The 27234-nt window shown below is 47.8% G+C and overlaps 2 protein-coding genes across 3 annotated transcripts; both read left to right on the forward strand.

Moving 5' to 3' along the window:
• Nucleotides 1–364: 364 nt before the first annotated feature.
• Nucleotides 365–27234, forward strand: HOGA1 (4-hydroxy-2-oxoglutarate aldolase 1; the record flags this gene model as incomplete). 2 transcript variants are annotated; one of them, XM_080695081.1, is made up of 7 exons in its annotated part: nucleotides 365–575; nucleotides 13176–13304; nucleotides 13463–13590; nucleotides 14070–14204; nucleotides 14430–14526; nucleotides 16414–16547; nucleotides 27085–27234. In XM_080695081.1, 7 exons carry the CDS (start codon nucleotides 365–367, stop codon nucleotides 27232–27234), a joined length of 984 nt encoding a protein of 327 aa, XP_080551207.1. The 2 variants fall into 2 exon arrangements, with proteins under 2 accessions (XP_080551207.1, XP_080551208.1); XM_080695082.1 differs by lacking the exons at nucleotides 13176–13304; nucleotides 13463–13590; nucleotides 14070–14204; nucleotides 14430–14526.
• Nucleotides 5088–5909, forward strand: LOC308262179 (uncharacterized protein C10orf62; the record flags this gene model as incomplete). Its single annotated transcript, XM_080694598.1, has 1 exon — nucleotides 5088–5909. The coding sequence occupies one exon, from the start codon at nucleotides 5088–5090 to the stop codon at nucleotides 5907–5909; it is 822 nt and encodes a 273-aa protein (XP_080550724.1).

The raw sequence follows: 27234 nt of genomic DNA on the forward strand, positions 1-27234 counted from the left end.
CAGCCTCCAAACTGCCAGGAAATTGGCTGGGCTCCTGGCTTTGGGCCTGGGAATTATGGGAGGAGAGCCCAGGACGCGGTAGAGACGCCCTTTAGTGTTGGCCAGCCCAGTGTCCAGTCAGAGGGACACCGATTGTGGCATTTCTCCAGCTGCTCCCCAGGGGGAAGAAAGACTCTCTGAAGCCTTTAGGCCTTGCCCCAAGGTACACCCAGCTTAGACCTGCCCAGTGCTCCAAAGTCGGGTTGGGGGGGCACATTTTTAACTTTTTAACTAGACATGTTGATCATTAACAGCAGGTAGGAAGGAGTCCAAACTCAGTCCCACTCAGGGCCATAGAGCAGTTGGGCCCCAGGCTTCCGTGGATATGCTGGGCCCCCGAGTCTGGGCCTCTGTGAGGCAGGGGCTGAGCAGGGGCTTGACCAGGAACGTGAGCGGCCGGGCCTCAGGGGAGGGGAGGAAAGTGGACATTGCAGGCATCTACCCCCCGGTGACCACCCCCTTCACTGCCACCGCAGAGGTGGACTATGGGAAACTGGAGGAGAACCTGCACAAGCTGGGTACCTTCCCCTTCCGAGGTAAGTGGGTCTGACCCCTGTCGGGGTGGGGACAGGAGACAGGCTCTAGCATCTGCACCAACCTCGCCTGCCTCTGTTTCCCCAGCTGTAAAGAGCTAAAGTGCCTCTTTAGCTCCTAGGGTTATTGTGAGGATTACCCTGGATGATAAACATGAAGGGCCTTGTCCTCCAGGCCCGCTGTGCTGATGTGAGGTCATCGGGGGAGGTCAGGCACATTTCTTTCGTCTCAAAGCCTTGTTTGCACATTCTCTTCTCTGGGCAAAGCCTCCCTTGGCAGAATTAGTTTTCACCATGCTGGTTCCTCTGACTCATCTCCCCCTTGACACATGGGTCTCCTCCTCTTCGAGGTTGGGGACCAGGTCATGTTGTGACATTCAACATGCCACACAGCCTCAGGCGCAATAAATGGAGATAGAAGAAAATGACAGAATCCACCTGGAGAATCCTCTGCCCAGGGGAGCCTCCGGGCAGTGCTCTCAGCACCGACTCATGGATGGAAAGCTGAGGCTCAGAGGCATGGTCATGCCCAAGGTCACTTGGCCAACACACGGCCAGGCTGAGCTTTGAATCGGCTCTCACTGCCTGGCCCACATCCTGTTTCTCTCTTTCACTGACTCTGTCTCCCCTCTAGTTCTACTAGTTCAACTAGTGCTTCTAGTTGTTGCTAGGCCAGGCTAGCCCAACAAACAGTGTGTGGCCACCGGCTTTGGGAGTGGTGTGGCTCTGGTTTCCAAATGCAGTTCTACCACTGACTTACCGAGGGAGAACCTCGCTAAACCTCAGTTTCTGCATATGACACACGGCATGATAATGCCTATGTCACAGGACTGTTGGGAAAAAAATCTGATAGAATGCAAATGAAAGCACGTTGTAACTTAGGAGGCTGAGACTTAGGAGGATCACAGATTCGAGGCCAGCCTCAAGAACTTCATGAGAGCCTGTTTCAAAGTAAAAAACCAACTGGGCATTGATGGCACTCACCTGTAATCCCAGTACTTGGGAGGCTGAGGTAGGAGGATACAGGTTCAAGGCCAGCCTCAGCAATTTATCGAGACTCTCAGCAACTTAGCAGGACACTGTTTCAAAACAAAAAAATAGAATCATCTGGGGATTTAGCTCAGAGGTAGAATGCCACTGGGTTCAATCCTCAGTACAAAAAAGAAAGAAAGAAATAATAGAAGGTGTTTTCATGATGACAATTATTAACACCGTGTAGTTGGCACTGTAGCAAAACTGCTTTGCGATCAGTGGCTCAACTGAGCCCCCACTCATCTTAGTGCAGAGGCGACATGACCCTTCCCCAGGGGACACCGAGTGCCCTGTGGATGCCCACATAGAGCACAAACACCAGTTCTACATAATTGTTTTCTGGGGCTTGCTCATGGGGGCCTGAAGGTAGGCTGAGACCTCATTCCCCTGAGGCAAAGCAGGAAGCACTGTAGCCCCTAACAGAAGACCCTGTTTCAGCTTCAAGGCTCAAGGACAATCTAGTTCCGGAGTCCGGAGGATAGGTTTTGTACCCATTTTCTGCCTGCCACCTGCAGAATCCACATGGACCCTCTGACTCTTCTCTGGACTCTCCGTTCTGCCTCACCCACTCCTTCCTGCAGCAGGGATGGGCCCCCTGGAGCACAGGCTTTGGTGGATAGAGCGTGCAGCCTCCTTAGCCACTCCAGGGAGGCAGGGCTGTGGGGGAAAGGGCCCGGCATCTGGAGGAAGAAGACCTGGTAGGACTTTTGCTCCAGCCTTGACAGCAACTTGAAGAATCTAGTTTCCTCATTTTAGAACAGGGAGCTGAGTCTTCAGGCTCCTGATCGCAGGGCTCATCAGATTCCTTCCCAGGAGAGGTGTTCCACCATGAAGAGCGGGCACAGGGGTCCTGTCACTGCTTCCATGATACAACCCAACCATGTGGGCTCTGAAATTGGGTTTTCTTACCCCATTCTGGAATAGACTTTGCAGCCTAACACCCAAGGGCAGAAGAGGCAGCTACCACATGTCACATTGCAAGGTGCCAGCAACAAAGGACCTGCCTTTGATTTCAGTCAGATTTTTCTGAAAGGCACTACCTGAAACTACTATTCTTTTCTGTTTTGGTTTGTTTTTATGTGCTCGGGATTGAACTCAGGGACATTCTACCACTGAGCTACACCCCCAGCCCTTTATTTTATTCTTTATTTTGAAACAGGGTTTCACTGAGTTGCAAAGGGCCTCATTAAGTAGCTGAGGCTGTCTGCGAACCGCGATTGTCCTGTCTCAGCCTCCCAAATGCTGGGATTACAAGCGTACGTCACCACGCCTGGCCCCCCAGATGTATTTTATTTTTTGTTTTGAAACAGGATTTCAGTAAGTTACTGACAGCCTCACTAAGATGCTGAGGCTGGTTTCAAGCTTGCAATCCACATGTCTCAGCCTCCCAAGTAAAAGTACAGGTATTACAGGGGTATCCAACTTTTCTTATTTTTTTAAGCATTGCTAATTTATATCAATTATTTGAATAAGAATAATCTCTTTAAATAGAAGTTATAACCAGCAACTAGAGGGAGGGGCTATTCAGAAAGGCCATTTGCCCCTGAACCCACACGTGTAAACAACTTTGAAGGTGGACTTTGAATTGTTATTTCTAAAATGAAGTTAGTGGACAGCCACAGAGCAACTCCACTCCAGAAATGGGGGAAATGATGTTTCCCATAAAACGAATCAAACTTTATACCTGTGTCTTATTCCTTCTGTATGTAGAGTGGACCAGGGTTTCTTGTGAAAAATAAGTTTTGTTTAAAATGTCACAGCTGAAGCCGGGCGTGGTGGCGCACGCTTGTAATCCCCGCGCTTGGGAGGCTGAGACAGGAGGATCGCATGGATTCGAAGCCAGCCTCAGCTACTTAGTGAGGCTCTCAGCAACTTAGTGAGACCCTGTTTCCAAATAAAATATAAAAAAGGTCTGGAAGTATAGCCCGGAGGTAGAAAGCCTCTGGGTTCCACCCCTAGTACCACCAAACAAAAAAATAAAATAAAATAAAATAAAAATGTCACAGCTGAAGAAGGGAGCAGTGTCTTACACCTGTAATCCCAGTTCTTGGGAGGCTGAGACAGGAGGATCACAGTTTGAGGATCAAGGTTTGAGGCCAGTGGGCAGTAACTTAATGAGACACTGTTTAAAAATAATAAAATAAAATAGGGCTGGGGGTATAGCTCAGAGGTAGAATATCTCTGGGCTAAATTTCTGGTACCACAACAAATACATAATGTGTCACAACTTTTACAAGCCTTTTTTTTTTTTTTTTTGGTAGTACTGGGGGTGGAACCCAGGGGCTTTCCCCAGGCTATAATCCCAGACCTATTTTATATTTTATTTGGAAACAGGGTCTCACTAAGTTGCTGAGAGCCTCACTAAAAAGCTGAGGCTGACTTCAAACCTGGGCAATCCTCCTGTCTCAGCCTCCCAAGTGCTGAGATTACAAGCGTGTACCACCATGCCTGGCTACAAGCCTGTTTGGGCATTCTTCATTTTGTAAACATGGTAGATGACTCTGAGGAGTAAGGATGGGAGAAGAGTGGCCCAAGCAGGTTTCTACCTTGATAGGCCATGGGAATTACTCAGGATTGTTTGAACAACTATGGAAAAGCCTGGCCTGCTCACAACCTGAACTGTGCCCATTTACCAGGGGCCAAATTCTGGATTTTGAGTTGTATCACTAAGGCAGATGGTAGCAGCCCATCCTCTCTGGAAAGACCTAAAGATTTGAGGCCCAGTGAAGTCTCCTATTTGTTCTGCCTCCTCAGCTCATTGCTATGTCTCCCCCCAAGTTGTGACCTCATGACATTCCGGAATGAGCTCCTTCTGGGCCCATTTTTCTCGGGACTCTGTCCTGAATGAGGGAGGGGGCTGCTGATGGGCCTAGAATGTGTGGGGCCAGCTGCAGAAATCCAGCTGTGGCTGCGGGATACAGGGAGACACCAGTCTCAATGGGCCAAGAATAGATGCCAGCCGGCCAACAGGGTTCTTCTGTGGCCAGTCTGATCCAGCATCCTCTTCCCCTGGGAACTACCAGATGGGGAAGGAAAGAGACCAAAGACTGGAAGATAAAAAGGCCTGAGTAGCAGAATGGGTTCCAAGCAGAAGGCCAAAGGGACTCAGAACTGGAGCAGCTGCCCTTCCACTGACCTTCAGGACAGCTGTCACGGTGGGAGACAGGACCCAGGCCTTACCCAGTGCCTGCCAGGCTGGGCCAGAGTGAGGCACTGCCCCCCAACGCCTCCCTCACAATGGGGTTCATTGCTGAGGTGGCAGGGCGCATCCTAGGGAGGGCCAGCAGGGGCCTGCCTGCCAGACACCCTTGGGGAGCCCGCCCTTCCAAGCATGAGCCATACCACCTGGGCTCCCCCACGCCCAGTGTGCTCCTAGCTTTGCCTGCCTGGCGTGGGGTCCTGGAGACCTTCCTGGAGTTCATCCAGCAGCCATCATGCAAGGTGGTGCTGGGAACTGCCCTCTTGCTAGGAGGCGGCGGCCTCATGCTGTGGGCTCAGAGGAAGAGGAGAAGGAAGACAGGACCTGAGTGCGAACAAGGTGGGTCTCCAGAGTCCCACGAAGGAAACGAGAGCTGGATCAAATCTCACTTTAGCTGCCTTTCCAAAGAGAAGCTGATCCCCGACGCCCGTGCCAGCACCAGCAGCCACGCTGCCCAGCCTGAGAGCTGGAGAGAAGAGGCCAACACCACGATCCACATGGACACCTTCACCACCCAGCACGAAGGAGGGAGCACGGTTCTGCACCGGGACTCCTTCACCAGCAAGCAGAGGATGTCCGGGTCCTCAGTGATCAAAGAGACCCACAAGGAGTCTGGGAAGTCCTCATCCACCGATGAGGCCATGTGGGCCGCTGTGGCTGCCTGCACCCAGGAGATCGACACCAAGGGGAAACACCTGGCCAACTCCATGCTGCAGCGAGCCACGGCTCTCCAGCACTCAGGCCACCTGGAGTCCAGGGACATCAGCCCCGAGGAGCTGAAGGCCCTGGAGGAGGTGGAGATGAAGCTGAAAGGGAATTTCCTCACCCAGCGAGAAACCACCATAGCTGGCGCCAACCACACACACACTTTCCATGGCCACAGTCACCATGGCCACAAGGGCCACACAGTTCACTCCAGCCACAAAGGCCATCCCAGCCATCTGGGCCACCAGGGCCATCCTGCCCACCCAAGCCACCAGGGCCATCCAGGTCACTTGAACCATCAGGGTCATCCAGGCCACTCATTGCAGCAGGGGCATGCAGGTCACCCAAGCCACCAAAGCTACAGCCTGCCCAACCGCAGCCACCAGATCTATGACTCTTGAAGCCATCACACTCCCCTTCCCCCTTGCAAGGCTGGCCACATACACAGGCCTGTTTTCTCTCCTACGGGGAAACTTCTGTGCCTGGGCTGAGATGCTGCTGCCTGAATCCCTTCTTCCTCGGCCCCCCACTTACTGGAGTCATAGCAGAGTCTGCCACAGAGGACGGTCCCAACGGAGGGGAAGCTGGGAGGAAGCAAGGCAGCATCAACAGCTCCTGAGGCGCTGAAGACCCACCGAGGGAAGACAGATGAGGCAGATACCAGGAGCAGCCAAGCGCCCCACCTGACGCCAAACACCTGGAATGGAGCCAATAAAGCCTTGTATACCCTCCCTCTGTGTCTCCAAGCTCTGTGGCCAGCCCAAGTTCAGGACAGGGGTGGAGGTAGTGGGAAGCTTCTCCAGCAGTTCCCTCTGTGCATGGGCTTGGCCCTGGGGCCTTTTCGCTGGGCCTGACTTGAGACTCCATAAGACAGCTTTCACCACTTCAGCTGCTGGTGATAAGGTACCTCCAAAGGCCTCAGACCCATCAACCTGTGTTGCCAGGGAAGGAGGAAGCAGCCAGGTGCTGGGGGTGGGGGAAGGGCTGAGGAGCAGACCTTCAGAAGAGGGGATGTGAGCTGGAAGGACTCAGAGCTCTGTGCTCTCAGTGGTACCCACACTGCAGCCCCCCTTCCTGCCTCACCCACTGCCAGGTGTTCTTAGGGATCCGTGGTAGAACTTGCCCACCACCTGCACCCACAGCGATTGAGCTGGTACAATACTCGATGTCACCACGGCTGTTGCTGTGACTGGCTACCACTGCTGCTACCGGTATTATTAGTACTATGAGCAGCTCCCTTTTTTTGATTTTTAAGTATATGCCTTCCCTGTGTTAAGAATTAAAGTCACAGCTCCACGATGAAGGTATTAGGTTATCTCCATTTTACAAGTAGGGGCATCTGAAGTTCAGAGACATAACTTTCCCAAGATCACACAGTAATCCCAAGATCCCCAGCTTTGCCTGACTCCAAAGCCCACGGGCTCCCCTCATCCCGCTCCATGCTGCCCCCCAGTCCTCTTCCCACCACCCCAAATGGTTCTGGTTCTCTCATTCTTATTCCTGACCTCTTCGCACATGTCTTGACAACTTCTCTCCCTTCCCCATAAGCCTGGGAACTGTCCTCGCTCCTTTCCTGCATTCCTAAGAAGGCATTTTGAGGGCAAGGAGTGGCCCCCACCCCGACTCAGGTAGTTAGAGGAAAGGCAGCCTCCTCCCTTATCTTTTCTTTCTTTGAACCGGGGATGGAACCTCAGGGTCTTCTACCTCCAAGCTACACGCTAGCCCTATTTTATTTATTTGGAAACAGGGTCTCACTAAGTTGCTGAGAGCCTCACTAAGTTGTTGAGTTTGGTCTTGAACCTGTGATCCTCCTGTCTTAGCCTCCCAAGTACTGGGATTGCAGACACCCACTACCATGCCCGGCTTTCCCCTGTGAATCATGAATCTGGAGAAAAGCCTCCAAGGCATTAACTCCAAATGACTTTCTTCTTGCTGTTTGGATCTACTGTGGACTTCCCAGTGGTTCCCAGCCTGGAGGGCTCAAACCTCAAGGTCTTGGAACTACTGCAAAGGATGGATAGGTTCATATATACCCTAAACATTATCAAGTGACTCTATAGAGCATAGTTAGGAGTATCTGAATTTTTTAAACATTACTAATAAGTGACAATATATGAATTTTATTTAAATGTCAATTGCAAAAAATGGGGCCAATTATACTGGCAAATGTTGGAGGTGCTAGATTAGACAAAAAGCAAGAGAGGTGAAGTTCAGCTCTTGAAAGTGATTGTTAAAATGCACAGGCAGGGCGTGGTGGTATGTGCCTGCAATCCCAGTACTTGGTTATGCTGAGAGAGGAGGATTCCAGGTTCGAGACCAGCCTCAGCAACTTAGGTAAGACTCTCAGCAGCCTAGTAAGACCTTGTTTCAAAAACAAAAAAATTAAAAGGGCTGGAGGTGTAGCTTGGAGGTAGAAAGCTTCTGGGTTCAATCCCCAGGACCCTCCCCCACAAATGTATGCACATATCTGGGAGATCTTAAATCCCTAACTAAAAGCTTATTACAAAAAATTCCAGAATAGCCAATTATGATTTTGGAATATTTAGAAAATTTCAAACTGAGCCAGGCGTGGTGGTGCACGCTTATCATCCCAGCATGTAGGAGGCTTAGACAGGAGGATCACAGGTTCGCAGACAGCCTCAGCTACTTAGTGAGGCTCTTTGCAACTCAGACCCTGTTTCAAAATAAAGAATAAGAAATAGGGCTGGTGGTGTAGCTCAGAGGTAGAATGTCCCTGGGTTCCATCCCCAGTACCACACACACACACACACACACACACACACACACACAGTTTCAAACTGGCAAAATTCCAAGTCTTGAGTTAGCGATATTGTACCTATATTAGTTCTTGGGCTCTGATCATTGTTCCACGATATTGTTGGTGGAGGCTAGATAAGGAATGTTTAGAAATTCCCTGTGTTTTTGCGGCTTTTCTCTAGGTTTAAAAGTAGTTCATAATTAAGAGCTAAAATGTGTCCAGATGGTGCATGAGTGCATGTCAGACTTTTGTTGTGCCATAAACAAAATGGCCCAGGCAGCCAACTCAAGTATGTACTCATGGTGAGGTCATTTTTATTAAAAAGAGACAATCAGACCACTGTAAGACCAGCTACAAAGAGCAGTTACCGGCTACCAGACTCTGGCCTGAGTTGGCTGGAGGGTGGCTGATTTCCCAGATTAGGGCCTAATTCCATTAAAGTTCACCAGAAAACTGCTGAAGCATTTTATCAGGAATGCTAATTTCTTCCCAGAGGTTACATCGTGCAAAGAAAATGCTGCCCTGGGCCAGGCTTGGGACAACTTATTCACAACATATTGTTAACACACGCCTCAGTGGATGCTGTGCTCGGTATCACTCAGGAGGCGTGAGAGGGCCACTGTCCCTGGCCGTGATGGACCCAGACAAAATAAGATAAGTGCTGGCAAGGGGGCCCAAGTGCTGCGGCGCTGAGAGGGGAGGGTGGTGTGGAAAGGTCACAGGCTCTGGCAGTATTTGGGGTCCAGCAGAAGGGAGCAGCATGAGCACTGTGCGGGGATAGGAGAGCGGCGGTTTGTCGGGGAACCTCGGCGGGTTTTATTTTATTTTGGAGGAGTGGTGAAGGTTGAACCTAGGGTCTGTTGGCAGTACTTTACCAACAAGCCCTGACAGTTTTGAAAAGTGTGTGTGCGTGTGTGTGTGTGTGTGTGTGTGTGTGTATACCTGGGGATTGAACCTGAGGGCATTCTACCTCTGAGCTATACCCTCAGCCCTACTTTTTATCTTTATAAACAAGGTCTCACTAGGTTGATAGTCTCTTTGCTTAGGCTATCCTTGAACCTATGACCCTCCCATCTCAGCCTCCCAAGTACTAGGATCACTGGTGTGCACCACCAGATCCAACTGGAAGGAGAACTTCAAAAGGCAAGCAAACAGTAGAGGAAGAAACCAGAAAGAAGCTTAGGGCTCAGGAGGAGGTCATTTGGTCTAATTTCTCAGTTTACAGGAGAGGCCAGATTAAGAAACTTACTGGTGGTGTGGGTGTGGGGGACTGAAGGGATCTCTGTCTATGTGCGTAGGCAACAGGTACAAGGAACAGGTAGGTAGTGAAGTTCAGGAGAGAGGTCAAGTGGAGGTGTCCCAGGAAGACTTCTTGGAGGAGGTAGCAATGACCGTGAACCGAGAGGGTCTAACAATAACCAAGACTACTCCATAAGGAGCAAGGCAGACTGGGATTCCCTTCAGCTGCAGTAAATCACCACGCTGCAGTGTGTTCCCAGCTTCAGACACCCACACCCTCCCCAGGCCATCCTGGCTCTCCAGAGCAGCCACCATTAGCATGGGAGCAGGTGAGAATAGCTTGCAAAATGAGAGAGACTCACCTTCAGGTGGAGGTCAGGGGACTCGAGAGGTCCTTGAGCACAGCCTCCCTCCTAATTTAAGGTGTTGGCACTTTCTCCTGACTCTGTTAGCAGACTCAGGAGACAGCTAACACTTATCAAGCAGTGACAGCTAACGCGTATCAAGCACCAGGTTCTAGCCTAAGTACTTCAGAAATAGTACCTCATTTAAACTTTGAAAAGCTCTGTGTTGTGGAGGCTACTAATATCATCCCCATTTCTCATTTGGAGAAGTGTATGGATGCACAGAGACATGGCTCATTAGAGGTCTGCTTAAGCCATTTTCTCATTGCTGGTGAGTGGGATAGACCGAGAGGTGATCCTAGCACCGAGAGGTGATCCTAGCCTCTCTGACTTCAGAGCCTATGCCCTGACCCCCCTACTGCCCTGCCTCCCTGCTTCCCCACCACCCGCTCCCCTCACTCCCTGATCCCTCAGGACCTTTTCCTCCCGTCAGGCCCCTATCTACACTGTGATCGGATATGCAGCCAGGGAGAGAAGGGGGCTCAATGCAGCACCCGTTCTTATATTTCAAGGTGCTTCCTGTACTTTTTCCTATCTGAGCCTTTAAAACATTCTTAAAGTCAGGCGTGGTGGCGCACCCTTGTAATTCTAGTGCTTGGGAGGCTGAGACAGGAGGATAGCACAGGTTCGAAGCCAGCCTCAGCTACTTAGTGAGGCCCTCCGCAATTTAGTGAGACCCTGTTTCCAAATAAAGTATAAAAAAGGTTTAGGAGTATAGCCTGGAGGTAGAATAGCCCCTGGGTTCCACCCCAGTACTACACACACAAATAAATAAATAATAAAAAATAAATAAAATATTCTTATAGGTTAGGAAGAAAATTATTTGTCATTCCATAGAAGAGAAAACAGGGCACCGGGTATGGTAGCACATGTTTGTAATCCCAGTACTTGAGAGGCTGAGACAGAAGGATCGCAGGTTCATGGACAACCTCAGCTACTTAGTGAGGCCCTCTGCAACTTAGTGAGATCCTGTTTTAAAATAAAAAATAAAATAAGGCTGGGGGCGTAGCTCAGAAGTAGATGCCCTTAGGTTCAATCTCCAACACCACAAAAAAAAAAAAAAAAAAAAGGAAACAGACATGTGATGACTTGTTCCCTGACCAGTGATCCTCCTCCTCCTCCAACACATCCCCTCGCCCCTCCCCAGCCTACATTTCTTCCTGGGAGTCAGGCCTGGGTGCGGTGCTCCCTTCAGAGACGTAAGAACCTAGAGCACAGGGCCTGCGGCCTCCTCCCTCCCACGCTCCTGACGTCCACCAGGTCTACCATGGCGCCCAGGGTCCTCTGAAACTGACCACTGGATGAAGGGCGATTTGGGAGTGACTGTGGTCATGGGTGGTAGCTCGAGCCAGCCCCAGTCCAGCGTGACAGATGGCTTTGCCATCTGAACAGAAGAAGAAGCAAAAACTTCATCTCAGGGCGCTGTTTTGGCCATGGCCAGATCAGAGCCCCATCCGGGGCTGGCAGCTTCTGCACAGGGGTCTGACACAGGGCAAGCTCTGGGCTGTTTGCAGCAAGGCGTAAGGAGGCTCTTTCCTTCTGTTCCCAGCCTGACATGGAGAAAAATCCATCCTCAGGAGGCAGTCTGACAGAAGCCAAAAGCAATTTGCCTCAAGATGTTCCTTGCAATGTTACCCAGGGGGGAGGAGGGCGGGGGGAGGGAGAGAGCGAGCTATCCGGTGAGAGGCCCTGCCAGCCCCACAGTGGAGTCTGATGATGCGCTGAGCAGCATGGAAAAGGCTCGTGGTATGAGGTTGAGTCTGCATCACACTGTGTCCCCTTAAGGATGACTCACAGGAATGACTTCTCTGGGTCTCAGTGCCAGGAAACTCTGTGTTTCTCCAGGGCAGCTGCTTTGCTTTGCTTTTTTGGTTTCTGCATATCTACTAGCTGACCATGCTTCCCTTTTAGCTCCCAGTGTCGGGAAGCTCCGCACCCATTTTCGGCTCATTTCTCACAACTGCATGGCAGGGGTCCTCAGCTTTGTTTTGTTTTTATTCTTCCAGATATCTTGCTATTTATTTGTATCTTGTTTGTAATTGTATCTTGTTTGTAATTGCTTCAGTTTTTTTTTTTTAATGGAACAGAGTGGAGAGGACAAAGAAAAGAAGAGAAGAAAGTTAAATGGAAATGATTCTGTTGACATTCCCTCCGATTTGGCTGAAGAGCATTAATTCTGCTGATCTCTCATAGAAATGACACCTGTAATTGATGCATATTAACCTCTCAACGATGGTTGATAACACAATGGGATATCACTTTTCACTCATAAAAATGGCAAAAAATTATTTCTGACAATACAAAGAGTTGACATGGTTGAATATTAACAGATCGCCCCATATGGCTGCTGGGGCAGATGCCGCACGTTTGAAGATGCACATGGACATTGCCCGGCAATGTAACAGAACTCTAGAGGAGTTCTTGGATGTATGCAAGGAAGACTTTACAGAAAATGATTGTTTTCAGCATCATGTGCAATAGCAAAAAGAAGGAAACATTCTAAATATCCTTGACAAAAGAATGAAAAAGACAAATTGTGGTCTAACCATATAATGGAACACTGTATAGCAATTAAAAGGAATGAGTCAGAGCTATGGGTGTTGCTGAAGACAAAGCTCAAAACACAATGTTAAATGAAAACAGCAAAATGCAGGTTGTATAAGCTTGTTTCCATTTCTACATAGTTTAAGATTGCAAAAACCATATTGTCTGGTTAATGTGTCCATGTGTATGACACAAGTGTATAAAGACATGAATGATTTCGACAATAGCACCCAAGTTGGGACAGGGAGATGAGGAAGAGGAAGGTGACGGCTGGGCTGCTGGGGGCGTTGGGTACACAGTTATGGATTATATTACTAGCTTTTTTTTTCAGCACTGGAACTTGAACCTAGGGGTGTTCTACCTCTGTGGTGTACCCCCAGCCCTATTTTTTAAAAAAATTTTGCTTAGGCTGTCTTCTAAATAATCCTATCTTAACCTCCCAAACACTGGGATTACAGGTGTGAACCACCATGCCTGGCTTACTGGATATTCTTTATGGGATAGCTAAAAGGTCTCAGTAAAACAAAGAAAAATGATGGGAGTAGGACACTGTCATGTATCCAGTGAAGACATTCTGCCTGAATCCGGGCTAGGATGGGAAGGAAAGGTGAAGCCAGCCGTGGTGTTGGGGAGGCAGGACCCTGGTGGTTGGAGCACCAATGTCCTGGTTCTCCCTGAGATGATGGAAGGCGTCAGTCACTATAGTGGGGCCTCTGTTGCAGGTTTCGTGGTCCAGGGCTCTACCGGCGAGTTCGCCTTCCTGACCAGCCGTGAGCGCCTGGAGGTGGTGAGCCGTGTGCGCCAGGTCATGCCCAAGAACAAGCTCCTACTAGCCGGCTCTGGCTGCGAGTGTGAGGCAGAATGCCCTGGGCCCTGGGCGTGGCTGGGCTGTGGGGTCCAGGCTCCTTGGCTCTGGGATTGGTTCTGTCTCCTTGTTCTGCCTCATCAGGGACTCACCGGGGCTCCCCTTGCTTGTCGCAGTGTGTTGACCCAGGCTTTTCTCCTGCAGCCACTCAAGCCACCGTGGAGATGACGGTCAGCATGGCGCAGGTTGGGGCGGATGCCGCCATGGTGGTCACCCCTTGCTACTACCGTGGCCGCATGAACAGTGCTGCCCTCATTCACCACTACACCAAGGTGGGCTAGAGGCCTGGGACCAAGAGGAGGCTGGTTAAGGCAGAGGCTCTGCTCAGTGAGGGGAGGCGGGAGGAGCTAGGAGCAGGGTGGTGAGCCAACTTCATCTGACTGGCAGCTATGGGACATGGTGGGACACTACCATGTGCCAGCCCTGTGACACTGGGCGCCTTACCTGAACACTCTGTGTCACTGTTTCCTTCCCTCTAAAATGGGAGGCAATGATGGCTTCCACCTCATGAGATTGTTAAAGATGAAACAAGACCCAAAACATACAGGGCTTCGGGCTATGCCTGATGTACAGAAAGCACCTAACAGATGTTTCCCACTGCTGGTGCTTACAGCAAAGGATGTGGCCTTGCTGGCTTAGAGTTGAGGAGGTAGCCCTGTAGTGACACAGGTCAGGAGCTGTCGGGGGCAAGCCTCCAGTTCTGAGAACTTGGGGTGGTTGCCCTCTCCCTCTTTTTCTCTGCACCCCTCAGGTTGCTGACCTGTCCCCGATCCCCGTGGTGCTGTACAGTGTCCCAGCCAACACAGGGCTGGACCTGCCAGTGGATGCGGTGATCACGCTTTCCCAGCACCCGAACATCGTGGGCATGAAGGACAGTGGTGGTGATGTGAGTGGAATAGCTCCCAGGCTGGGGTGCCCTGCTGTTTCTCTGGGCCCTGGCGCTTGAGTGGCCAGCTCCTGTTTGGGTTCTCCCTGTTGTGTGTGCTCTCTGGGACTTTGTCTGAACTTGAGGGCCTCTCTCTGGGAACTGGGCTGTCATTCAGCAACACATGTCCAACTTGTCCAGGCTGAGGCCCCGAATCCAGCTCTTACACTGCACTTGCTGTTGCAGGTGACCAGGATTGGGCTGATCATTCACAAGACCAAGAGGCAGGATTTCCAGGTGTTGGCTGGGTCAGTTGGCTTCCTGATGGCCAGTTATGCCTTGGGTAGGTCACCTCCTGCTCTCAAACTGCCATGGGCAACCAAGATACAATCAGACACTTTTGTCTCCTGGGAAAGACTGGGAAGAGCCGGGGCATCTGCAGAGGGCAGTTTGCCAGTAACCTGGCCATCCTGTTAGCTTATCTGAATCCTGGGTGCTTATAAGTGACCTTTTTGGGTAGGGAAGGGTGGCATATAATCCCTGGCCTGCAGTCGGGATGCCTGCAATTCACTCTAAGTCTTGTGTTGCATGCTTAGAATGTTACAAATTTAGCTCCTCATCTTACCTTGTAAATAATTTTGAGAACAGAGATCTTGGGGCCTCCTCTCTAGAAGTCCATTTTCCTCTCCCCTTGGTCCAAGGCCAGAATGAACTGTCAAACTTCCAGGGTTGGGCTTGGGGTCTTCAGCCATCTGATCAGATTCCATTCCAGCCCAGGATCCTAAGGATGTCACTTAGAGCGACTGCTCTGATGTGTTTAGGTCAGAGTCCTTGGGTTCAGGGGGGACTTCTCTGGAGAGGAGAGGAAGGAAGCCCAGCAAGTTCAGCTTAAGTGGCTTTTTCAGTACTGCAGAGGACACCACCAGCCTTTGTTCCCTCTGGTCTCTGCGGAGCTTGGCTCCTTGGCTAGGTGTTTAGCATTTCTCCTCTTTTCCATGTCAGTCTCTAAAGTGCAGGGAAGTGCAGGGGACCCATTTCTACCCCCTTCCTGAGAGTGGGATGGGCAGGAAGGGCACAGGCCCTGGAGGAGGGTGCATTGGAGCTGAAATCTAAGCTCTGTCGCTGACTCACAAACATGGGGCAAGGTGCTCAACCTCTGGGCCTGAGTTTCTACTCTAAAAAAAAAAAAAATGCCGGGCATGGTGGCGCACGCTTGTAATCCCCGCGCTTGGGAGGCTGAGACAGGAGGATCGCACAGGTTCGAAGCCAGCCTCAGCTACTTAGTGAGGCTCTCAGCAACTTAGTGAGATCCTGTTTCCAAATAAAAATATAAAATAGGTCTGGGAGTATAGCCCAGAGGTAGAAGGCCTCTGGGTTCCACCCCCAGTACCACCACCAAAAAAAAAAAAATAACAATAATAAATAAAAATAAAAATAAAAAAGAGGTATGGTGAGGATTAGAGAACACCGGCCCCACTATGTTCCACAGTGCCTGACACATAGTAGGTACTGTGTAAATGGCAGTTGTAGCAGCTCATTCAATTGTCTCCTCTCTCTCGTCTTGAGGTCACTGTGCTTGGTGGCACTACCAACTCGCCTTAGAATCACACTCAAAGGCTGGCAGAGGTGGCAGGACTTACTGAGATCATAGCCAGCCCATTTCTCTTACCCAAGTGAGAACAAAGAGGACTAGAGAAAGTCTGAGATTTGTCCAAGATGTGCAGCCAATGTAAGGAGATGTCCAGTCTCCTGACCCTGTGCCCGGAGGTTTCTACTCCTCCACCCCCACCTAGCTCTGTCCCAGGTTGAATTTACTGGGAGGATAAGATTTTGGAAAAGTGCAGGCTCCTAGCCATTTCAGCTCTGCCAGGACCAATGAATCAATATTGTTGGAGGAGCTCCGCAGGTGTCAGGGGCAGGTGGGACCTGACTCCGGGAGGGTGGGGGTGCAGAGGAGGAGTGGCCTCTGAGCTAGCCTTGGGGCTCAGTCTCTGCCCCTCACAGACAGCCCTGAGCAACCCTTGGCCTGCAGGACTGCATTTGGAACGTACAGGCAGCTTTCCCTCTGGAAATGCATACTCTGGACTTAGAGAGCAAGCCTTAGACATGGCCAACCACAGCATAGAAATCCTCGTCCTGTGTCCCTAGGATGAAGAGGTGCAGGATTCAGGGTTTAGGATTCTCTGTGGGAAGCGGCTCTGGCTGATGTTCTGAATCTTGCTCCCGGCAGGAGCTGTGGGGGGCGTGTGTGCCCTGGCCAACGTCCTGGGGGCCCAGGTGTGCCAGCTGGAGCGACTCTGCCTCACGGGGCAGTGGGAAGCTGCCCAGACTCTGCAGCATCGCCTCATTGAGCCCAACACTGCGGTGAGCTCCCCACAGGGGCAGCAGGGAGGGGGCTCTGTGTCCTCACTGGGGGGAGAGCCAGGCCTGGCACGGGGTCCTCCTCTCAGTCCCTTCCCTTTCAGAAAGTCCTTTTAGAGAACATTCAGTGTGAGAACTTGCTGTACCTCCCCAGAAAATCTTGGCTGAAGACAGAGTTGAGCCCTCTTGGTTCTCAAGCTTAAGGGTACATCAGAATTTCCTTGAGGGTTAAAAAAAAACCCATCCTAATGCTTTGGATATGAGTTGCAACAAGCCTCCAGAGGGTCATAAGTAACCCTGGGAATCATACTTAGAGATGAACATGGAGGAGGAGTTGGAGGCTGATGATATTCAGAGCCTACACCTGCTAGGAGACATTTGTCTTCAGACAATCCATTCTGCTGTCAGAGCCTGTGCCCTAATTCTCTGTTGAGCAAGTCAAGGAGAATAAATTAACATGCAATGTCTGTTAATATCAAAGCCATTTTGAAGTCTGAGGCAAACAGAAAATGCACACATATGTACATTTTTCTATATGTTTAAACTAAACCTTTCATCTTGATTCACATGTATTTGCCAGGAATAGTACAGAGAAGCCAGGCATGGCACACACTTATAATCCTAGTTCTTGAGAGGCTGAGACAGGAGGATTACAGATTCAAGACCAGCCTCAGCAACTTAGCAAGACCCTGTTTCAATATAAAAATAGTGCTGGGGATGTAGCTTGGAGACAGAACACCCCTGAATCCAGTCCCCAGGACTGTAAAAAAAAAAATGAAGAAAGGGAAGAAAAGAGAGGTGAGGGACTAGAGATATATTTTGGAGGTAGACTGTTAAAAGCAAACCATAAAGAAACCACTGCCATGAGAGCTGGGGTTGACGTTGCACGCCTGTAATCTCAGCTACTCTGCTCAGGAGGTCAAAGCAGAAAGGTCAAGAGTTTGAGGACAGCTTGAGCATCACAGGGAAAACAAGCAAATGAAAACTGCTGTGGACATTTGTGTACAGGTTTTTGTGGGACCATAAGTTTCGTTTTCTGGGATAAACGTTTGCACAGCATTGCAATCGAGGGTCACGTGATGGCTGTATGTTTAGTTTTTTAAGGACTTGCCAAATTTTCCAGAGTGGCTGAATCATTTTATGGTTACACTAATGTAAATGTATGTTCTTCCAGTTTCCCTTCATCCTCACCAGCATTTGGTATTGTAACTAATTTTTATTTAGCCCTTCAGATAGGGGTGGTTGTAACTTAGGGGTTAAGTTTGCATTTCCCTGATGACTAATGATACTGAACATCTTTTCATATATTTGCCATAATCTCTTCACTCAAATACTTATTTGATTTTGTTTCATATTTTGGTGGTTCTGGGAATTGAACCCATGGCCTTGTGCATGCTAAGCAAGTGCTTTACCACTGAAATGGACCCCCAGCCATATTTAGTTTATTTTGAGACAAAGTCTTGATAAGTTGCCAGGCTGGCCTTGAACTTGTGATCTTCTTTCCCCAGTAGCTGGGATTATAAGTGTGTGCCATGCACCCAACTTTGCCCATTTTTTGGTGTGTTACTGGGGACTGAACGCAGGGGCATTCTACTGTTGAGCTATACCCTCAGCCCTTTTTATTTTTTAACGGGGTCTCCCTAAGTTGCTGAGGCTGACCTTGAACCTGTGGACTTCCTGTTTCAGCCTCCCAAGTATTGGGTTTACAATCATCTGTCCCTACACCTAGTGACTTTGCCCATTTTCTAAATGGATTTTTTTTTACTGTTGAGTTCTGAAAGTTGTTTATATCCTCTAGATACTAGTCTTTTGTTTTGTTGGATATGGGGACTGAGTTCAGTCCCCAGTACCGCACCAAAAAATGGGCAAAGTTGGGTGCATGGGACACACCTATAATCCCAGCTACTGGGGAAACTGAGGCAAGAGGATCCCAAGCTCAAGGCCAGTCTCGCAACTTATCAAGAGCCTGTCTCAAAGTTATTTTCTCCTGGTCTATAGCTTTTCTTTTCCTTTTTTTTATTTTGCAGTATTGAAGATTGAACTCAGGGGCATTCCACCTCTGAGCTACACCCCTAGACCTATTTTTATTCTTTATTTTGAAACATCTCACTAAGTTGTGGAGGACTTAAGTAGCGGAGGCTGGCCACGAACCTGGAATTCCCCTGTCTCAGACTCCCAAGTCTGAGATTACAACTATGGGATTACAAGTGTGGGCCACCACACTCAGCTTAAAAAATATGAACTATTGGGTGTATTCATTTTGAGTCACACCCCCCATGCCATTTTGGCATGGGGCTGTATTTCTATTTTCTGTATTCCTATCTTTCTAATAAACTTTTTTAAATCTTCAAAAAATATGAACTATTTAACTGGGTATGGTGGTGCATGCCTGTAATCCCAGTACTTAGGAGAAGCACAGGTTTGAGACCAGCCTCAGCAACTTAGCAAGAACTGGTTTCAAACAATAAATAAAGAAGGCTGGTAGTGTAGCTTGGAGTTTGAATGCCCCTGGGTCCAATCCTCAGGACCACACACACACAAAATTAACTATTTAAGAATATATTGCTCAAAACATATATAGGACTTCTGTGCTGAAAACTACAAAAGAGTAAAGAAATCAAAGAAGTTCTAAATAAATAGAGAAACACACCACATTCAAGGAGTGAAAGACCACATAGTGAAGACATTGGCCATCCTCAGACTGTTATATGGATTAGCACAATTGAAATCCTATTAAAGTCCCAGCAAGATTATTTTGTAGAACAGATAAAATTATTCTAAACCGGGCGTGGTGGCGCACGCTTGTAATCCCCGCGCTTGGGAGGTGGAGACAGGAGGATCACGCAGGTTCGAAGCCAGCAGTGCTGGCTTAAGAGACCCTGTTTCCAAATTTTAAAAAGTATAAAAATAGGTCTGGGAGTGTAGCCCGGAGGTAGAAGGGTTTCCAGGAACCCCAGTACCACCAAATAAATAAATAAATAAATAAAATAAAACTTATTGGAAGGGCAAAGAAATTAACCTAGCTAAAATTTTTTTTTGGAAGAAAGAAAAGAACAAAGTGGGAGGAATCAGTCTATTAGGAGACAGATTTTAAGACTTATAAGCTATAACAATTGAATCTGTGTGGCCTTGTGGAGGGGCAGACACATAGATCAATGGAAAGGACAGAGAACCCAGAAATAGACTCATGTGAACATGCCCCATTGATTTTTTTTGACAAAGGTGTAAAAGTAATTCAGTGGAGGAAAGACAGCTTTCTCAACAAATGTATGAGAGCAAGTAGCTATCCACAGGCAGGAAAGAGAAAAAGAAAAGAAACTTGACCTACGTATCATACTTTATATAAAAATTAACTCAAAATGGGTCACAAACTTCTAGAACGTAAAACTAAAACAACTTTAAGGAAAAAGCCAGGAGAAAAATCTTCACCATCTATACTAAGTGAAGAATTCTTAAGACTTGATAACAAAAATATTATTCATAAAAAATGGCAAACTTAAAACTTTTCCTTGGCAAAAAAATAAATAAAAAACAAAACTGTAAAGAGAATGAAAAGAATCAGGCATGGTGGTGCACACTTGTCATCTCAGTACTTGGTTGGCTGAAGCAGGAGGATCACGAATTCAAGGTGAGCCTCCTAATATAGCAAGGCTGCCAGAAACCTAGTAAAACACTATTTCAAAACAAGAAATAAAATGGGCAGGGGAAGCCGGGCATGGTGGCACACGCTTGTAATCCCAGCATTCAGGAGGCTGAGACCGGAGGATCGCGCTTCGTGGACAGCCTCAGCTACTTAGGTCCTCTGCAACTCAGTGGAACCCGGTTTCAAAATAAAGAATAAAAAATAGGGCAGGGGGTGTAGCTCAGAGGTCAAATGCCCCTGAGTTCCATGCCCAGACCCGAAAAAAAAAAAAAAGTGCAGGGGGGTATAGCTCAAAGGTAAAATGCCCCTGGGTTCAATCCCAGTAAAAAAAAAAAAAAATTATATATATATATATATATATATATATATATATATATATATATACACACACACACACACACATACACACCTCTTGGGCAAGGGATGTAGCTCAGTGGAAGAGTATCTGCCTAGTATTTGTTAGGCTCTGGATTTAATCCCTAGCACTGCAAAAAAAAAAAAAAAAAAAAGAACAAATCATACCTCTGCTGCATACATATACATAAAGATATTTAATGAGTCCTGAAGTTATGCATTTTTTGTTTTGATTTGCATTTCCCTGATTGATAAAGGTGTTGAACATTTTTTCATTTATTTGTTGGCCATGTATTTCTTTTTTGTGTATGTGGTACTGGAGATAGAATGCAGGGGCATTCTACCTCCGAACTATACCCCCAGCCCTATTTTTTATTCTTTCTTTATTTTATTTTTTGTGGTACTGGGGATGGAACTCAGGGGCATTCTACCTCGAGTGACACCTCCAGCCCTACTTTTTATTTTTTATTTTTTAGGTACTAGGGAAGGAATCCAGGGACATTCTACCTCCAAGCTATACCCCTACCCCTATTTTTATTCTTTATTTTGAGACAGGGTCTCATGAGTCACAAAGGGCCTCACTAAGTAGCTGAGAATGTCCGCGAACTGTGACCCTCCTGTCTCAGCCTCCTGAATGCTGGGATTACAAGCATATACCACCACGCCCAGCTTTCTATTTCTTTTTTCTTTTTTCTTTTTTGTGGTGCTGGGGATGGAACTCAGGGGCATTCTACCTCCAAGCTACACCCTCAACCCTATTTTTTATTCTTTAATTTGAAACAGTGTCTCACTGTGGAGGGGTAGACACATAGAAAAAATAAAAAAAAAGAACCCAGAAATAGACTCATGCAAACATGCCCCATTGGTGTGTGTGTGTGTGTGTGTGTGTGTGTGTGTGTGTGTGTGTTTTACTGGGGGTAGAACCCAGGGACTTTCTACCTCCTAGCTATACTCCCAGACATATTTTATATTTTATTTGGAAACAGGGTCTCACTAAGTTGCTGAGAGCCACACTAAGTAGCTGAGGCTGGTTTCAAACCTGTGCGATCCTCCTGTCTCAGCCTCCCAATCGCCGGAATTACAAGCGTGCGCCAACACGCCCGGCCTTTGGTCTTTTTATATTTTGAAACAGGGTGTGCTATGTTGCTGAATGTTTCTCTAAGTTACTGAGGATGACCTGGATGTGCTGAGGCTTGTATTTCTTCTTTTAAGAAGTGTCTATTCAGTTCAGTTGCCCACTTTTTAAAAATTCAGTTATTTGTATATTTTTGGTGTTATGCATTGTGAGTTCTTTATATTTTCTAGATATTAGTTCTCTGGCACAGGAATAGCTGACAAAGGTTTCTCTCCGTTCTGTAGGCTCTCTCTTGACTCTCTTGACTGTTTCCTTTCTTGTGCAGAAACTTTAATTTGATGTCATCCTATTGATTGACTCTTGATTTTGTATCCTGAGCCTCAGGTGCCCTAGGAAGTCTCTACTGGTGCCGTATGTGGGAGAGTTGGAACTCTGTTTTTCTCTAGTGATTTCAAAGCTTTTTGTTCAGAGTATTTTTATATCTGCTTCCATATAATGTCTAGGGTTTTTAGTTGTATTACCGGGAAGAATATACATAACTACATCTACTCCATCTTCCTGAGAGTAGAAACTAAGTATTTTCCTAAAATGTATTTTTTTCCTTCCAGAACATGAAAGTAGTTGAAAAATATATTGGGTATATAAATATGATGGGTATATAAAAAGTCATAGCAGCTGGGCGTGGTGGTGCAAACCTGTAATCCCAGTATATGGGAGGCTGAGGCAGGAGGAGTACAGGTTTGAGGACAGCCTCAGCAACTTAGTGAGAACCTGTTTCAAAAGAGAAGATAAAAAGGGCTGGATTATAGCTCAGAGGCAGAATGCCTTGGGTTTAATCCCAGTACAATTTTTTTTTCTTTTTTGGTGGTGCTAGGGATGGAACCCAGAGCCTTTCTATCTTTGGGCTACACTCCCAGATCTATTTTATATTTTATTTATAAACAGGGTCTCACTAATTTGCTGAAAGCCTCACTAAGTAGCTGAGGCTGGCTTCGAACCTGCGCCATCCTCCTGTCTCAGCCTCCCAAGCGCTGGGATTACAAGTGTGTGCCACCGTGCCTGGCACCAAGTACATTTTTTTTAAAGTCACAACATTATTTTAGATTTAAATATTTTATGTAAGCCAGGCATGGTGGCATATGCTTGTAATCCTAATATTTGGGAGGCTGAGACAGGAGGATCACAGGTTCACAACCAGCCTCAGCTACTTAGCAAGGCCCTATTTCAACATAAAAATAAAATTGGACTTGTGGGTGTACCTCAAAAGTAGAATGGCCCTGGTTCAATCCCCAGTACCATACACACACACACAAAACAACTATGTATACTCAAAACACAATTTATTATAATACTTCCCTGGCTTTAATGGAACCAGACTCATTAAGACTTTTTCCCTCAAAATCTACTTGTTAAAAAAATACACTAAAAACATGTATATGGGGGCACACATATTTACTCTTCCTTTAGGCTGTAATAGGTCCAGGGATGGGCTGTTGGATTCTATCTTTATTTAAAATTGTTCACAATAAGCTGGGAATGGTGGCGCGCACATGTAATCCCAGCACTTGGGAGGCTGAGACAGGAAGGTCACAGTTTGTGGACAGCCTCTGCTACTTAGTGAGGCCCTTTACAGTTCAATGAGACCCTGTTTCAAAATAAACAATAAAAAATAGGCATAGGAGCCAGGTGTGGTAGTGCACACTTCTAATCCCCATGCTTGGGAGGCGGAGACAGGAGGATCACGCAAGTTCAAAGCCAGCCGCGCTGGTTTAAGAGACCCTGTTTCCAAAATAAAAAAGTATAAAAATAGGTCTGGGAGTGTAGACCAGAGATAGAAGGGTTTCTAGGAACCCCAGTACCACCAAAAAAAAAAAGAAAAGGAGGGGGGCTAGGTTAGGGGTGTAGCTCGGAGATAGAATGACCCTGGGTTCCATCTCTAGTACTGCAAAAAAAAAAAAAAAAAAAAAGAAAGAAAGAAAAAGAGCCGGGCGTGATGGCACACGCTTGTAATCCCAGCATTTGGGAGGCTGAGACTGGAGGATCGTGGTTCACAGACAGCCTCAGCTACTTAGGCCCTCTGCAACTCAGTGAGACCCTGCTTCAAAATAAAGAATAAAAATTGTGCAGGGGGTGTAGCTTGGAGGTCAAATGCCCCTGGGTTCCATCCCAAGACCCCCCCCCAAAAAAAAAAATAAATGACAAATAGGACTAGGGTATAGATTGGTGACTTGGAGGTAGAATGCCCCTGGGTTCTATCCCTAATACCAATAAATTAAAAAAAAAAAAAAAGGGATGAGGGTATAGCTTGGAGGTAGAATACCCCTGAGTTCAATCCCCAGTACCAAGAAAAAAAAAAAAAAACTGTTCAAACTGTTCATGAGATACACCCTCACCCTTTTAATTTTAATTTGTTTTTTGGTACTAGGGATTGAACCCAGAGGCATTCCACCTCTGAGCTATACTCCTAGCCCTATTTTTTAATCTTTATTTTGAAAGAGTGCCTTGCTAGGTTGATGAGTCTCACTACTTGCTGAGGCTGTCCTTGAATGTGTGATCCTCCTGTCTCAGCCTTCTCAAGTACTGGGCACATGCCACTTCACCTGGCTACACTGATTTTGATATTTTAAAAAAATATTGCAAGCTGGCGTGGTGGCACACACTTGTAATCCCAGCAATTGGGGGGCTGAGACAGGAGGATCACGATTTCCAGAAAGCCTCAGCTACTTAGTGAGGCCCTTTGCAACTCAGTGAGAATCTGTTTCAAATAAAGAATAAAAAATAGGGCTGGGGGGTGTAGCTTGGAGGTAGAATACCCCTGGGTTCCATCCCCAGTACTGAAAAAACAAAACAAAAAACACAACTTCATTGGTCTGGGTGTGGTGGCATATGCCAGTATTTGGGGGGTTGGGACAGGAGGATCCCAGTTTAAGACCAGCCTCAGCAACTAGTCAAAACAAAACAAAAAGCAAGCCTGGGGTCATGCTTGTAATCCCAGCATTTGGGAGGCTGAGATGAGGATTGTGGTTCACAGACAGCCTCGGTTACTTAGTGAGGCCCTCAGCAACTCAGTGAGACCCTGTTTCAAAATAAAGAATAAAAAACAGGGTGTAGCTTGGAGGTCGAATGCCCCTGGGTTCCATCCTCAGTACGCAGGACAAAACAAAACAAAAAATTTAAGAGACTGGGTTGTAGTTCAGAGGTAGAATGTCACTTGGTTTAATCTCCAGTACAAAAAAAAATTTGCATTGGGCTGGGGGTGCAGCTCAGTGTTAGAGAACTTTATTAACATGTGCAAGGTCTTGAGTATCTCCAGCACTACAAAGAAAAAACAAATACTTCGGTTATTTTTTACCTTGATTATTGAAAGTTTTTTGTTTTGTTTTGTTTTTGCTTCTCCTTAAGTTTGGTGTCCAAGGGCCAGCCACACAGTCGTCCTGGGCTGTGTATGACAGGCTTTCTTCAGCAGTGCTTTGTTTGGATAAAGTGGTGGGTGGACTCTCAACTCCCCTCACAGCTTGTCCTCACCTCAAAGGGGCAGATTGGCTCAGCTTAGCCTGAGGAGCAAAGCATGAGCCTTTTGGATGTGAAGCATGCCCTAGGAGGTTGTAGGAACTTGCATAAATTAAGAGCTTTCAGCTAAGCTCATGGGGACCCAGGCGCCCCCAACATGCTGAACATTCCAGTGCATGGGCCTTGGCGCTCCTGCTCCCATCTACCTGTTAAAGAGACAGAGCCAGAACCTGCATCCCATCAGGACAGGAAAAGGAGGCTTCCAGGACCCTTGGGGACTGGCCTAATGTTAGTGGTGTTTTTCTTGACTGATCCTTGTGACATCTCTATTAGCAGGTGTAGTCACCACCTCATTTCACAGACGAAGCAGCTGAGGCAGCCCCTTGGGAAGAGAAGAAGCCTAGCTGCCCTCCCAGCTCTCTGCTTCACCCTGTCCTCCTGGCCTTGTGCTCTTGCCCTCTCCTGTGCCAGCTCTGGGCACACACTCAGGAATGCCTGGAACATCTTGCTGCTGCCTGGGCTGTGGGCTCAGACACCCCAACAGCAGCCTGATGTCACTCTATCCCCTGCCCTGGTCAAGTGCAGTGTCCTCCCACTGCCTGCCCTCCTGGCCGCTCTCCTGCCTCCAGCTATCTTTAGTACTTTCTGCAGTCTTTGGCACCAAAACAGTCAGTCCTTTTTTAAGGGTATGAAGAGCGGGCATACCAGCAATCTTTAGAAACCCCAAATAGGAAACCAGGTGTGCTTGCGCACGCTTGTAATCCCAGCATTTGGGAGGCTGAGACAGGAGGATCCTGGTTCGCCAACAGCCTCAGCTACTTAGTGAGGCCCTCTGCAACTCAGTGAGACCTGTTTCAAAATAAAGAATAAAAAATAGGGCTGGGGGTGTAGCTTGGAGGTAGAATGATAGAATGACCCTGGGTTCAATCCCCAGCGTACACACACACACACACACACACACACACACACACACCAAAAAAAAAAAAAAAATCATGGTGGGGACTAGGCCTGAGAGGACAGTGATGACTACTCATTCCAAGAAAAAGGCGCATGCTTGCTCTGGTGATGAATGGTTATTAGTCATCAGCAGTTCCCGACACGTCTACCCCAACAACCTCGCTACTTTCACCCTTCATAAAGTCCATTCTTGTAAGACTTTGCCTTCCTTCCAAATAAAACTTTTGTATGTCATGATCTTTTCCTGGTTTTTAGGTCGTCAGTGATTTATCTAACACTTCTGATCATCATGAAATAACCGGTTGCTCTACCGAAGGCAAAATAACTTGATGCTTCATTTATTCTGTAAAATTCCATGCATGATTTTAAATTATGACAACAGGCCCCACACTATAACAGACAAGCCTTTCAACATCAGCCTCCTCGTTTTTTAGAAGAGAACTTGCTTAGATAATAACAAAATGACACACAGTTACACAACAAAATTTCCTTAGACAATGATGCATTGTTCTTGTGAGAACAGTTCAGCGGGATCCAGGAGGAACCCTGCGTGGATGGGGACCCTGATGCAGGAGACTAGGGTCTTGGCTGTGCCTGAGGCTCCTTCCCACCTTCCCGGGCCTGCTGTGCCTGGCTCAGGCTCTGGGGAACTGGGCTGTGGACCGGTGATGCTCTAGTGCCCCAACCTCACTGCCTTCTCCCATCCCAGCCTGAAGGTCAAACATCACTCTCCTTCCTGTTTGGGTAGATCTCCCCTCTAAAACCAAAGGAGGAGCCTTCCTTCCTCCATTTGTGGTTTTTGCACTTTGCTTTCTATTACTGACAGTTTCTGGTTTCTACGCCTGGATTCCCAATCTACCCTGGGGGCCACACTTTTGATAGAGTCCCTTTACTGGAGGAGGAGGGTGCAAACCCACCTTTCTGAAAGTGAGAGATGTGTGGGCCCTAGGTAGGTGTGTACAGAGCATCCACAGTCTCTTCTAACAGGCCCTCCTTCTCAGGTGACTCGGCGCTTTGGGATCCCAGGACTGAAGAAAACCATGGACTGGTTCGGCTACTACGGAGGCCCCTGCCGTGCCCCCTTGCAGGAGCTGAGCCCGGCCGAGGAGGAGGCGCTGCGCATGGATTTCAGCGTCAATGGCTGGCTCTGA

This window comes from Muscardinus avellanarius, assembly GCF_963383645.1.
Source record: "Muscardinus avellanarius genome assembly, chromosome: 4".
Classification (NCBI taxonomy): domain Eukaryota; kingdom Metazoa; phylum Chordata; class Mammalia; order Rodentia; family Gliridae; genus Muscardinus; species Muscardinus avellanarius.